General features: G+C 37.1%; 1 protein-coding gene across 1 annotated transcript; it reads left to right on the top strand.

The window, feature by feature from the left end:
* The first annotated feature begins 11,302 nt into the window (after positions 1 to 11,302).
* Positions 11,303 to 13,216, top strand: LOC306864346 (dynactin subunit 5). The gene is made up of 6 exons (XM_079408330.1): positions 11,303 to 11,447; positions 11,682 to 11,750; positions 11,828 to 11,946; positions 12,037 to 12,148; positions 12,233 to 12,335; positions 12,468 to 13,216. Exons 1-6 carry the CDS (start codon positions 11,400 to 11,402, stop codon positions 12,563 to 12,565), a joined length of 549 nt encoding a protein of 182 aa, XP_079264456.1. The 5' UTR covers positions 11,303 to 11,399; the 3' UTR covers positions 12,566 to 13,216.
* Positions 13,217 to 14,454: the final 1,238 nt, after the last annotated feature.

The following is a 14,454-nucleotide window of genomic DNA, read 5'->3' as shown; positions in this document are numbered from 1 at the left end:
CCTCAGGTGCTACAGAGAGAAACTCTTGCGGCTCCTTTGGTGTCGATGTTCTTAGCTTAATATGCAGAAAAGAAACTTCATTTGGAGATTCGGCCGGCCACATACGGTCTAGATCTTCCAGTGAGGAACTATCTGCCACTCGCAGTCCTTTTCTGCACTTGAACATTTGGGAGTGAACAATCAGTTTCACTCCCACTAGTCGACACACTCATCTCAGAGACAGTTTTGAGGGAGGAAGCCGTTTCCTCCTCTCCATTTCCCATGTTAGCTTCATTCTCTTGTTGTTCGGGAGTGGCTTCCTCCCTCTGTGTTGGTGGCTCCACCCCTATGACCGCCCCACTTTCTTTTTCTTGCCCAATCCCTGAGGCCCAATTTGAATTTCCCGCCAAAACCTCAGGGCCCGCCTCCTCTCTTTGTTTGATTGTTTGCTTCTCTGGTGAGGCGGCCATTTTGTTACCTTTCAGTTTGTTGGCAAAACTCTTGGGGCAATCTCTGTAGAGATGATTTGTGTCACCACAAAGATTACACCGTCTGCCAATGGTACATTCTTCAAAGACATGACCAATTTCTCTACACTTCCCACATATTAACTCCTGGCATGCATCGGCTAAATGTCCAATTTTCCCACACTTCCTACATAGTTTTGGCATCCCTTGGTAGTGAATGTAGCCTCTGTTCTCAAAACACAATCATTGAAGGCAGATGCTTCAGGCCCTGGTAGCTCCCGGCATCTTCCCATTGTTTGATGGGAATTCGCCAGGAGCAATTCCAGATGCCATCTTCATCTACCACTTTGATCGGCTGACCCCGAACAGTGCAATATCTGCCCAACCAGACACAGATGTCATCCCCACTCACTGTTTCATTAAACATTCTGACAATAACAGTTTTAAGTGAGTTGTCCGAAAGTTTTTCCACAGTGCACATAGAGAACTGGGCCTTACATGCGTCAAACCTATGCCAGAAATCATTTAGCAGAGAAGCGGTTTTAAAACTGACGTCAAAACCTTTGTTCTGAGGTAGTGTCATTATACAGTGTCACATGATCCTTCAGAAATCAAGATGCTGATTTGCTGCTTAAGAAATTATTTGATGAATAGAAAGTTCATCAGCATTTATTTGAAATATACTCACTCTAAAAAATGCTGGGTTAAATACAACCCAGCGCTGGGTAAAATATGGACAAACCCAGTGGTTGGGTTACTGCCCAGAAGGTTGGGTTAAACATTTAACCCAACTGTTGGTTGAAAACAACCCAATCGCTGGGTTTGTCCAGCATTTTTTAGAGTGTAACAATGTAAGTCTTTACTGTCACTTTTGATCAGTTTAATGCGTCCTTGCTGAATAAAACTATTAATTAATTGAATACATATCCGTTCATATATAAATAATACCAATACACATCAATTCCATATCAAATGTTTCCCTTAAAAGTTACTTTCTGACACTGTGTGAGAGTTATAACATCAGACACATAGATTTCTCTCCCCACCCAACCTAGTGAGATCTACTGTGCATATAATGCCACTTTTCTTTGTCAGTTTTGCTCTCTCTTGCTCCGTCCCTTAGGTCTAATTAACCAGCTCAGGCTCAGCAAAGCGCAGTCAGCCAATTCAAAGGCATTAACAATTCATGGACAGACATCACAGAAATAACCAGACCTTCTCTTTCCATTTGCCTCTGGAAGGGGGAGGGTGGGTCAGCGAGGTCCCTTGTAGAGAGCGGTGTAGGTCCACCATGTAATCGGTTCGCTCTCTCCTCCGGTACAGCATCCTTTTGCTTGATCCCATGAGGTTGCGCATGCTGGAGCACTTTTATGAAACTGGAACCCTGCCATAGAGATTGAATGATGCACAGTGAGATAGAGTTCCTTCTGCACCATCAAAGAAAGCCCATCAACATCTTTAGGAGTCATTAGAGATCATAGTTACTTTTGCTAGCAAACACATTTTAAAGTGGTAGTTCATCCAAAAATGAAAATTCTGTCATCATTTACTCACCTTCCTGTTGTTGCAAGCCCATTATGAATGTCTAAGAAAGTTATACATGTTTAGAAAGACACTGATGATGACATAAATGATTTATTTTTGGTTGAACTATTTAGCTTTTAGTTAATTGTAAAAACATAAACCCAATCCAACATAACATAATATATACTGTATTAGCATATAAAATATACTCAAATATAAAATAATATAATATATGAATGAGCCCAATCATTTATAATATGCGACCCTGGACCACAAAACCAGTCATAAGTAGCACAGGTATATTTGTAGCATTAGCCAACAATACATTGCAATAGTTGTATTTCGGCCAACTATTGTCCTATCATAACAAACCATACATCAATGGAAAGCTTATTTATTCAGCTTTGATGTAGCCTATATGATGTATAAATCTCAATTTCAGAAAACTGATCCTTATGACTGGTTTTGTGGTCCAGAGTCACATACAGGTACATGTAAAAAAAATTGAATATTGTGAAAAAGGTCAATATTTTTTGTCACTCATTTCAGAAGTGAAACCCATATATTATATAGATTCATTACACATAGAGTGAAATATTTCAAGCCTTTATTTCTTGAAATTTTGATGATTTTGGCTTACAGCTAATGAAAACCCCAAATTCAGTGTCTCAGAAAATTAGAATATTACATAAGATCAATAAAATAAGGATATTTTAAACAGAAATGTCAGGCTTCTGAAAAGTATGTTCATCTCTATGCACTCAATACTTGGTTGGGCCTCCTTTTGCATGAATTACTGCATCAATGCAGTGTGGCATGGAGGCAATCAGCCTGTGGCACTGCTCAGGTGTAATGGAAACCCAGGTTGCTTTGATTGCGGCCTTCAGGTCATCTGCATTGTTGGGTCTGGTGTCTCTCATCTTCCTCTTGACAATACCCCATAGATTCTCTATGGGGTTCAGGTCAAGCGAGTTTGCTGGCCAATCAAGCACAGTAACACCATGGTCATTCAAACAGCTTTTGGTACCTTTGGCAGTGTGGGCAGGTGCCAAGACCTGCTGGAAAATGAAATCAGCATCTCCATAAAGCTTGTCAGCAGAAGGAAGCATGAAGTGCTCTCAAATTTCCTGGTAGATGCTGCGTTGACCGTGGCCTTCAGAAAACACAGTGGACCAACACCAGCAGATGACATGGCAGCCCAAATCATCACTGACTGTGGAAACTTCACACTGGACTTCAAGCAACATGGATTCTGTGCCTCTCCACTCTTCCTCCAGACTCTGGGACATTGATTTCCAAATGAAATGCAAAATTTACTTTCATCTGAAAAGAGGACTTTGGACCACTGAGCAACAGTCCAGTTCTTTTTCTCCACAGCCCTGTAAGACGTTGTCTCTGGTTCAGAAGTGGCTTGGTAGCCCTTTTCCTGAAGACGTCTGAGCGTGGTGACTCTTGATGCACTGACTCCAGCTTCAGTCCACTCCTTGTGAAGCTCTCCCAAGTGTTTGAATCAGCTTTGCTTGACAGTATTCTCAAGCTTGCGGTCATCCCTGTTGCTTGTGCACCTTTTCCTACCCAAATTCTTCCTTCCAGTCAACTTTGCATTTAATATGCTTTGATACAGCACTCTGTAAACAGCCCCTCTGTGACTTACCCTCTTTGTGGAGGGCGTCAATGTTTGTCTTCTGGATCATTGCCAAGTCAGCAGTCTTCTCCATTATTGTGGTTTCAAAGAACAAGAGATACTCTGAATTTATACTGTAGGGACAGTCATTAATTGAAACTCAAATGTAAATATTCTAATATTTTGAGATACTGATTTCTGACTTTTATGAGCTGTAAGCTCTAATCATCAAAATTAAAACAAAAAACTTTTGAAATGTTTTACTTTACATGTAATAAATCTAAAATATTTGAAAGTTTTTTTAAATAAGTTACAAGAAAAAATTAACTTTTTCACGATATTCAATTTTTCTGAGATGTACCTGTAAATGAGTTCTGATAGCTCAAAGAAAAAACATATATTTTTTCACACAAACAAATAAGGAGGTCTGCAGTTGCTGCAACGTTTTTGCCTCAACTTTTGGCATCTCCCACTCCAGAGAAAGCTGCTCAATAAAACATTGCTGTCATGGTAAAACTTTAATGGCTCTGTCTTTGAGCATTAACCCACATGACCACACATTTAGGGCATCTTTTCTGCATAAGCCTTGAAAACACCCGCCACCCCTCCTCCCCACTCCCAACATCACCAGAGAAGATTTAACAGTCATTTAGCAAATAGAGCTCACCAGCCCAGATCAAAAAGCATTATATCTATTCAAATGGTGTCATGGATGACAGGTGGATGTGGTGTCTATATAAATCAGTCTACCACGTTGTATGAGGTTGTTGTTCTTAGCTACTACAGTAACACATACAATGGGTCTTCCTTGTATATTCATTTAAAATGAGAGTTTTGTATTTAAATAGTTCACAATTTGTCACTTACCTCATGACGTTCAAAACCCAGATTTATTTTACTTCCATGGTGAATATTCTAAGAATTTTCTTTCTTGGAAACCTCTTTCTATTGTTGTATTTTTATACTATATATATATACTGTATATATATATCTATATATATATTTCCCAAATCAAATATGGCGCCATTGAGGTCAAAGACGGACACGAGACACATGGGTTTAGCGTGAATGGGGTTCGCCGCCATTTTTGTAGTCCATATGGCCTAGCTGTTGTAGTCCATTTCAGAGCTTAGACCGTGAGGAAAATTATCAAAGAATAATAACAAGTTACATAGCGGCAGAATTTTCATTTTGGTTTAATTACTAATTTAAGCAAATATGAGATAAAACTGTTCCTTTAATTAGACACGTTCACACGAATGCATAACATACAATTTGCTGAACATGTTTGTCCATGTGCGAAAAAAAGTGAGATTAGTGGACATGCCACATTCACTCCCAGAGTCAAAAACAGTGAGAGATTAAGCGCTAATCTGATGATGGGGCACTCCTGTCAAAGACAATAAAACAAAATAGATCTCCTTTTTATTGAAGGCTGTTGATTAAAACAGCTTACTTCACCATACAAAAACACCATGATCCTAGAAATCCACTGAATCCTTGCTCCTATAATGTCTTAAGCACATTAGAGCACAGCCATTTACTGAGACACTCAAGTATTCGTATCCATTTATTAAACTGATAGTGTGTTGGTTTAATAATTTTGAATAAAAATAATTTTTAGATTTAGGCTACGTTAAAAATTCTCTTTTGTATACAGTTTTCATTCTTTTAATGGCACATAACTGAAATCAGCAGGGGTCTTAAAATCGCTAATATCTAATTTTTCTTATTCCTGTTTGACAATATTGTGATATCAGCTCTATATGATTTTCTCTCTCTCTCTCTTTCTCTCTCTCTCTCTCTCTCTCTCTCTCTCACACACACACACACACACATACACATATATACATATGCTGGCTGCATAAGACTTTGTTACATCACAGTGCATGCTGCAGGATTTCAACAAAGTAGAAGTCTGCCCTCCATCGTCCTGTTCACTGAACATATTCACAGATCATAGTCAGCGGCCACATTCAATTTAATGATGAAAGATGAAGCACCTCATTCTAGCATTGATATAAACACATCGTTTGACGACATAGAGCAATACAGAACTTTATTGGCTTAAATATTGTATAAATAAGATCTTGTCATAAATATGAATCATTTACAAAGTTCATAGGGGTCAAAAACATTACATGCAATTTGTTGAATATTATGTATGAAATTAATCTCCATTTTGTGCTAAAAGGGCAAATAAATCACACACAAATCTCTTAAAAGAAGCATATATCTAATAAATTATGCATAAATCTCTTAAAAGTCTGAATGTTTTGACAAAAAATTACAGTTCAGCCAATCACAATCATTCCTTTTACATTTACAACAATTACTATTTTTCATTTTTACTGGTTTACATCCAAAGGCACCCACCTTCCTCGAGCTGAATAGTTTATAGTTGTGCTGGTTTGATTGAACAGGGATTTTAAACAGAATATTTACAAGTTCTAATATCATAGTGATTCTTTCTGGCTGACACGATGAACTGCAATGATGACTTCTGTATGACTAATTCCTCTCCCTCGGGCTGGAGTGGAAACACAAGGTTGTCTTATGAGGCGAGAAATCTCAGAGCTGCACAGTCCTCCTCCTCCTCCAACTGTGGTAAAATATGATTCACCATTCACATCTTCAGAGCTGGATCTATTCTTGAAGTCTTAGTCTTGTGCATAAAACAAAAACGCTGGGACCGCCTGTGTCTCCACATGACCATCTGATAAAGAAACAGGTTTCAAGGTTCAGGTTACTTGCATAGAGGGACATCATGAAAACAGCTGTGACAGTCCTAGGTGGACGAATGCAAACCTCTGCTCAGTCCTCTTTAGGAAGGAAGTCCTCGTTGGCCGTTTGGTTGGCAAGGGCCTGTTCCAGCAGGGCTCTTTGCGTGATTGCAGGCAGGTAGAGGAACGCATAGAGGAGCCCCAGTAGCAGAAGAGCGATGATCAGAGGAAGACCCCAATCTGTGGTCATGATTGGCTGTTCACAGCGGGCCTGGAGGAAAGAGCCCTGCATTGTGCCGGTAGCCGTCGGAGAGACACAGAGGAAAGTGTCCGCTGTCCAGAGACTGTTTGGAAGTGTGTGGCAGGACACACCTGTCACTAGCCGCTCTGCTTGGCACTGAGACACAGCTGTCAAAGTGACACTCCAGCCAGATGTCACCAAATCAGACCTGCCCTACGAGGGACATCCCCAGACTAACAGCAGACACGGTGACCTACGTCAAAGACATGCAGAACTGATGGCGTCATAAGTAAATATCAAGCATAAAGTATGTTTCATCGTTAAACTCTTTTAAGTGTATTGCCTGTGCATGATTGTTGACCTAAGCCAATCTCAAGGTGGCATATGGGTAACACGGAATACGGCGTAGAGCTGATTTAAAATGTTATGCAACGTTGTTTGGGCACATCACACTATGTTAGGACTAATACCTGCATCCAGCACTTCCTCGTAACAGCAAATCACCTCCCAAATATAGAATATGGATTATAGTGCTTGCATAACATAATTTTGTAATTCTTGGTAACGTTTTATTACAACATATTTTATGAATTAGACTAAATTGCCTGCACTTCTCAGATAGAATGGGATTAACTGCATATGGGATATTTTTACACATAAAAATCTGTTTTGTAGTGTCTTGTAGTGCAGGGGTTTTCACAGTTTTTTAATGCCGTAAAGCCCCCAAATATGATACCCTTGTGAGAGACCCCCTTCCTAAAACATAAAGACAACTGCATATACATTTTTTATATTAATATAATAAAAAAGAACAGATGAACAGAATAATAATCACAATAACATATAATGAATAATAATAATAAATAGTGCAAAATATTAATTGTTGTTAATAATAATAATTATTACAAATTTTAATTAAAATAATTTCATAATAATAGGAATGGCTTGTCCTATCTGTAGTATAATGTATACTATAATATATTAACTAATATCTAACACTAATAATATAAAAATGTCATTAATGACAGAAGTTAATGTATTAACTTTGATGTCTAAAATATATAATTTTAAGAATAACTTTATCTCACCAATTTTTTTTTCTCTCCTCAGCGCCCTCTGGGAGTCCTGGAACCCCAGTTTGAACACCCAGTTCTAGATTAACTGTCAAGTATAATATGTACAATAGTTAAAAAAAATCTTTTTTAAATAATATTAATTTAACTTTAACTTTATCATGGCGGTCTATACTTGAAAGGCCTGGTTATTTATCCAGTTCTCATACATTCAGTTCAAATGGGCACACATCTTCATTTAGACTGATGTGAAAAGCAGGAAAAGGGCGGTAAGTGTGATGGTTACTTATACATGCGTTCTGACTCAGACAGGCTGTCTTAACCTCCACAGAGAAAGGCCTTTCCCTCAGTGCCTGCAAAATCAGGTCACCTCACTGTGGAGCACCAAAGCAAGGACAGGACACACAGTGCTGGTGAAACCTCAAAGGTGTCCATTGTTTTTCAGACACAAAAGCATATTTCACATAACCGTCCCCTCTCTTTGTCTTTTCATGATTGAATCTGATTAATCATTTATTTATGTATTTGTTGTCAGATATAAAGATTACAGGAATGCTAAAACAGACAGACTCGGCTAATCAGAGGTGCTTAAGGCGCTTAGAAGGTCTTTGATTTTTTTATTACGTGTGAACAAGGCTATTAAGGGGAATATTTTTGCAATTTGGGTGCTGTTAATTGCTTTGGTTGAAGAACATGAATGTAATCTTGTTGTTGTTGCATTTAAAAAAAAAAGTATATAGGCCTATAGGTAATTGATCATTAAGAACTGTTCTTTTTATGTCAGGGTCATTTTCTCAGTGCTCTATTAATAAAATGTGTTACACCAAGGTGTAATATTGTAAAAACGTGTAGCTGACATTTAAAAATAAAAATTAAGAACACACCATCCTCATACCTATCAAACTAAACATGCAAAATAAATAAATAAATGCATTTGGCACCAATTGTTTAGAATATCCAGTGTATTGTTAATCTATCTGTTCATTTATTCACAGCTAAGCTCTGTATTAGTTATAGATTTTATGAATAAATTAGTCAGATTAGTTGATTGTGTTGCTAAAAAAAGGATTTATTTTATGTGTGAACAAGGAAACATATACCAGATGATACAGCATATGAGCTCAGAATTCATGTTTGAGCTATAACTGATATTTTAAATATAAAATACAAAATTTGTTTATATACTACCATTCAAAAGTTTGGGGTCAGCAAGGATGCATTAATTTAATCAAAAGTGACAGAAAAGATGTTAATAATGTTACAAAAGATTTCTATTTCAAATAAATACTGTTCTTTTTTTACTTTCTATTCATCAAAGAATAATGAAAATAATGCCACAGTTTCCAGAAAAATATTAAGCAGCACAACTGTTTTCAACATTGATAATAATAAGAAAGGTTTCTTAAGCAGGAAATCAGCATATTATAATGATTTCTGAAGCATCATGTGACACTGAAGACTGGAGTAATGATGCTCAAAATTCAGTTTTGCATCACTGGAATAAATTATATTTTTATATATTTAAAAAATATATATTTAAATAGAAAACAGTAAATTTAAATTGTAATAAATATTTCATAATATTTTAACAATAATATAATTGTTACTGTATTTACTGTAATTACTGTATTTTGACAAAATGGAGCTTTGGTGAGAATAAGAGACTTGCTCTAAAAAACTCTTTCACCTGAAAAAATCGTATTGACTTTTGAACAGTATTGTTTATATATTTACTGCACACAGCATGTCTTGCCAACCATCTGTTTCAAATGGCCATTATACCAAAGTAATTATATGACTCAATACATATGATCCAGTTGCAGGGAGGATGGCATTAGATAGCATTTTCCCAAAACAGGAAGCATTACATAACCCCTCAACAGAGACAAAACCTACACACTCTGCATCAGGAGAGAAAGATATAACATTTAAAGGACAGTGAGAAAGGAGACAAGGTAACAGTGCCTACAGCTGTCCTTTTCTCTTTAAGCACAACCTGAACAAATCATCTCGACACACTTAATACAGTCCTGACTATGGCTCCACTGGCTCTTCTCAACAGATAGATAGCGTGTCCATCGCCCACAGACATGGAGGCTGTATCTATTATATAAAGCCCTCGTGAAACCCTGGCCGCTGCAGTGATGACTATACAATGATGGCAAGAGTCCACATATCTTATACTGTGCATTTACACATGCAAAGAACCTAAAAGCACATTCTCTAGACACAGTGACCCCTGTACTATTTTTAGCTCAACTAGTGGTGAGAATTTCATTGCTAAGAGAAGCATGTTTCAGAAAAGTATGAAAATAGTTTGTGTTATTTAAAGAGTCCTGACAAACACTGTAGAGGCAGTAATCTCTGGACAAGACAGAATAAAATACCACATTTGGTGATGAAAACAGTGAAGTCTTGCTTATGTGAACATCAAAACAGCAGATATACAAGGAGATAAAGGCATCTCCTCAGTGCTTGGAGGCATATAAACAGTTTCTTGAGTTCAGATTCTGGATATGTTTTCCTGATGTAAATCTATTGATAAAGACTCAAATGGGCAAGACAAATCCTCCCACACAGACGCCAGCAGCCAATCATCTACACATTTCTCTGCCTGGTCTAATAAAAATAGATTTTACAGTTAACTGTTTCTGTTAAAGATACACGAAGGGCAACGGACCACGAGGAGGGATGTTGGTTGTAAGGGCACACAATGTAGCCTATAGCTGTGTATACAGTTGAATAGCCTAACTAGTCAATACAATGTCAAAGTGACCTCAGCCATGATATTGTGATAACTGATCTGTGGGATTGTATAGCTATAAGAGAATTTCAAGCTGGCAGATGTGCTCAGTGAGGGATTACAGGACCATTTTACACAACACTGCATTTGCTTGAGCACATTTCAGTCAAGGTGAGGGGGCTGTGTATTGTTCCCAACTCATGAGTAAACAGAAATCAGCCTACTGCAGAGGCGCTTGGACTGGACAGAATTATGTGCTAAAAAAAATAAAAGCAACCAAATGGATTTTTTTTTTTTTAATTGGATTAATTAGTTTATAGTGCAAGTTAAATTCACAGCAGGGTAACCTACTCTATAGTCTTTGTTCACAGTCCATATCTTACTATAATTTATGGCGCATTTGTGTTTTTAGGGAGTTTGCATACTACCCTAACTTTTGCATAGTAAACTTTAACATTATTTCGACGTAATCTTTTTTTTACAGACGAAAAAAAAAGCTCATCAGCATTGTGGGTGAGACTTGAGCCCTGTGGATTAATGAGGCACTTTTCAAAATAATACCGCCTTCGTCCTGCCGGACAACAGCGCCATCGTGCGGTTAAAGAAGGTTTAGCAGATTACACAAACTTGCATGTAAAAAAATTACATGACTTCAGCATAAATCAAATTTGATTCCTAATGCAGTCAAATCCAAAGCATAAAACACATACACATTCAATTAAAAATGATAAATGAACTGAAATGGTAAATGAACGGAGACCTACTTTATTGCTTTTCTGTTCGATGCTTGTTGTTGTCATGCATATAATATATATATATATATATATATATATATATTGTTAAAATATTTGTGTATATGCAATGAAGTTACATAAAAATAATTAAAAAATGTTTCATGTCATCTTGTACTACGTTCTAAAAGTGATGTCTTGGTACTAACCGGAAGCGGAAATCGCGAGGGAGCGGTTGACAGCAGCTGGTCGTCTGAAGCGGGTCGCCAGCAAAACAACAATAATTGTGCAGAGATGGAGCTGTGTGAAATATTATACAACAAGGCTGAATACATCGAGACGGTATGTTAATAAAATCAAGCGGATGCTAGTAATAAGTAATAGCAATGCTAGTATATCTCTGCAAACCGAATGTGTATTGTATTATAAACAAAGCTGATTCCCCAGCACAAGTGTTAATCTGTCATAACCTACTAACTTAGTCAGTAAACGTCTGTATCTTTTGCACACGGTGTTTATTAAACGCTCACATCAGTCATGTGATGGTAAGGTTCACATTTGATTTCTCTACGTTAGGCATCAGGCAACAAAGTCAGCAGACAATCAGTTCTTTGTGGCAGTCAAAACATTGTTCTCAATGGAAAGGTGAGTTTATGTATGTATTTCGTCTTGTAATTTCCCCCAGCTATGTGTTAACTATGTGAAATGGCCCCTTCTTTCAGACTATCGTAATGAATGACTGTATCATCAGAGGAGACCTCGCTAATGTCAGAGTCGGGCGTCACTGTGTCATTAAAAGTCGGAGTGTGATCAGACCTCCGTTCAAGAAATTCAGCAAAGGGTGAGCAGTGCTGCTGGTTTCATGTAAAACATCAGTTTTCTCACTGATACTGTTTGTATGATTTAACTTTTCTTGTTCTGTGTAAATCAGCGTGGCTTTCTTCCCCTTGCATATTGGGGATCATGTGTTCATAGAGGAGGACTGTGTTGTTAATGCTGCACAGATAGGATCATACGTCCACATTGGCAAGAACTGTGTTATTGTAAGTAGCTCCTTCGTCTCTATCCTCCCATTATGCAACATTTTTACCTGGTGGTGCTTAATTGCCATACATGTTTTTATTTAGGGTCGGCGCTGTGTCTTAAAGGATTGTTGTAAGATACTGGATAATACGGTCCTTCCCCCAGAGACGGTGGTTCCTCCGTTTACAGTATTCTCTGGCTGTCCAGGTTGGCACATTCAGATATATTATTTAATTATTTACTGTAAGTGTTGTATATTTTGTAGTAAAGTGTTTTTTGAATATCATTCTGTTAATATAAACAGAGCCTACGCTTTTTTTTGTTTGTTCTATATTTCAGGTCTATTTTCAGGAGAGCTCCCTGAATGTACACAGGAACTGATGATTGATGTTACCAAGAGTTACTACCAGAAATTCCTTCCTCTCAGCCAGATCTAGGACTGAACTTTAGTTTGTGTCTTGCTCACTTTCATTCTGGGACCAAAGGAACCAATGTGGACTAATATTCCCCAATCATCTCTTTAGCTCTAAGTTATAGTTGTAAATCCCGAACAACAAAGAAATAGCACTACCAGTTTTGTTCACAGTTGTATCCACGTGGAGTAAAAATCCCTTGCTATCATGGCTATGTTAACATAGAATATGAAATGATAAAATATGTGACTTGTATGCAGAACATCAATTTTCATGTCGGTATTTTTAGATTTCTGTTAATGTTTCATATAATGTACATTGCAGTCCTATTGGCGTGGCTGAGAAAAATATCACAATACGGTGATTAGCTGTTAAACTGAAGGGCCTTTATTTATTCAATTTTACCATTTCTGCAACACTAACCATTTTCTGTTTGTATAGACAGATTACAGATGGTAATAAATGCTTTTTTTGTAAAAAAAGAAAAAAGTGTCTATACTGACCCATTTTAAATGATTACAGCGTGTTTTGGGGGGTTTTACCAAACAACATGCTCCTTTTGTAAGGTGTAGTCACATAAGTGAAATTTTGGTGGGCAAAAAAAGGATAATTTTCTATTGTTAATAGTGTAGCGACGTATGAAGCACAGCTCACATAAAGATCTATTTCAAATCAAGCAGCTTTCTGTTGGTCAAAACAGTGAATCCATGTGTGAATCTGCATGAAGACATTTTTCATCCTCAGCTGAAAATATCAATCACGTGAATTCCTATTTAAATGGATTTTGCCTGTAAACATTTGCTGAACAACAGTAGAAGTCTTACAATTATTACCTAACAGCATAAGGAACAGGATGACATGCAAAAATACTCCGTAGATAGACTCTTTCAATTACATACTTGAATTTCATTTGCTAAAGCAACTATTTTAGTTTTTGAGGTAGGGTTTGTTCAGTCTATATGAAGCAATGAATTTCTATAAACAAGTACAAGTACAGAGTTTAAGTACAGAAATCAAGACCACCTTTCATACTTTAACTTGCCTGTTTATGTAGTGGAAACAGGCAAGTCTTGGCCCGTTCTAGACTGCAACAAAAAGTAATAAAAGAAAAATCATAAAAAAATTTTAAAATCGCTATTGCTTTAAAAGCACAAAAGCTAAAACCTTAGTTACGCATTCATACAATACTTGTACACATAGCATACTTGCATTTGAAAGAGGTAATGATACTTAATTGGGAGGATTTTTAAAAAGTTCTTCCCCTCGGCACTCTAATGACATGCTATACTTTTGATATTTTTTGTTCAAATTAGGTATAACACTGTTCAAATGTTCAGAGTCATTAATTTTAATCAGTAATAAATTTATGTATTTAGTAATTAGTTACATTTTAAAATGTATTCAAATGGAAAACAGTTCTTTAAAATTGTAAGAATATTTAACAATATTACCATATTTACTGTAACGTTTTGGATTGTATAAAAGCAGGTTTGGTAAGCAATTGGCTTTCTTTAAAAAAAAAAAAAAAAAATCTTACCGACCTCAAACTTTTGAATGGTAGTGTAACTTGACAAAAGCGTGGGGGGTCTCTATAATGTACACTATGGCCACACAGTGCTCTCCTTCATACAAAGATCAGCCAAAACTCCTTTATGCCTTCTGTTCATACTCTATTCTGTTATTGAGAAGCGCTAGCTACCCACTACCATTTAAAGAAAAGAGTACTCTATAGAGCTATACTGCATTGTAGCTTCAGTATTGTACTGGTAAAACAGCATAAGGGTTCCTCAGTCCAGATTCCATTCACATAACCACTGCTGACACTGTGTCTGTTGCTCCTCACTCTCCACTGGGCTTCTCCTCCAGCGCACTGGCTCTGGTTCTTCTTGGCTTTCAGTTTGTGGTTTTGTCAA

Source organism: Barbus barbus (assembly GCF_936440315.1).
Source record: "Barbus barbus genome assembly, chromosome: 4".
Lineage (NCBI taxonomy): Eukaryota > Metazoa > Chordata > Actinopteri > Cypriniformes > Cyprinidae > Barbus > Barbus barbus.
Note: the sequence above shows the minus strand (reverse complement) of the source record. Positions and strands in the feature narration are given on the sequence as shown.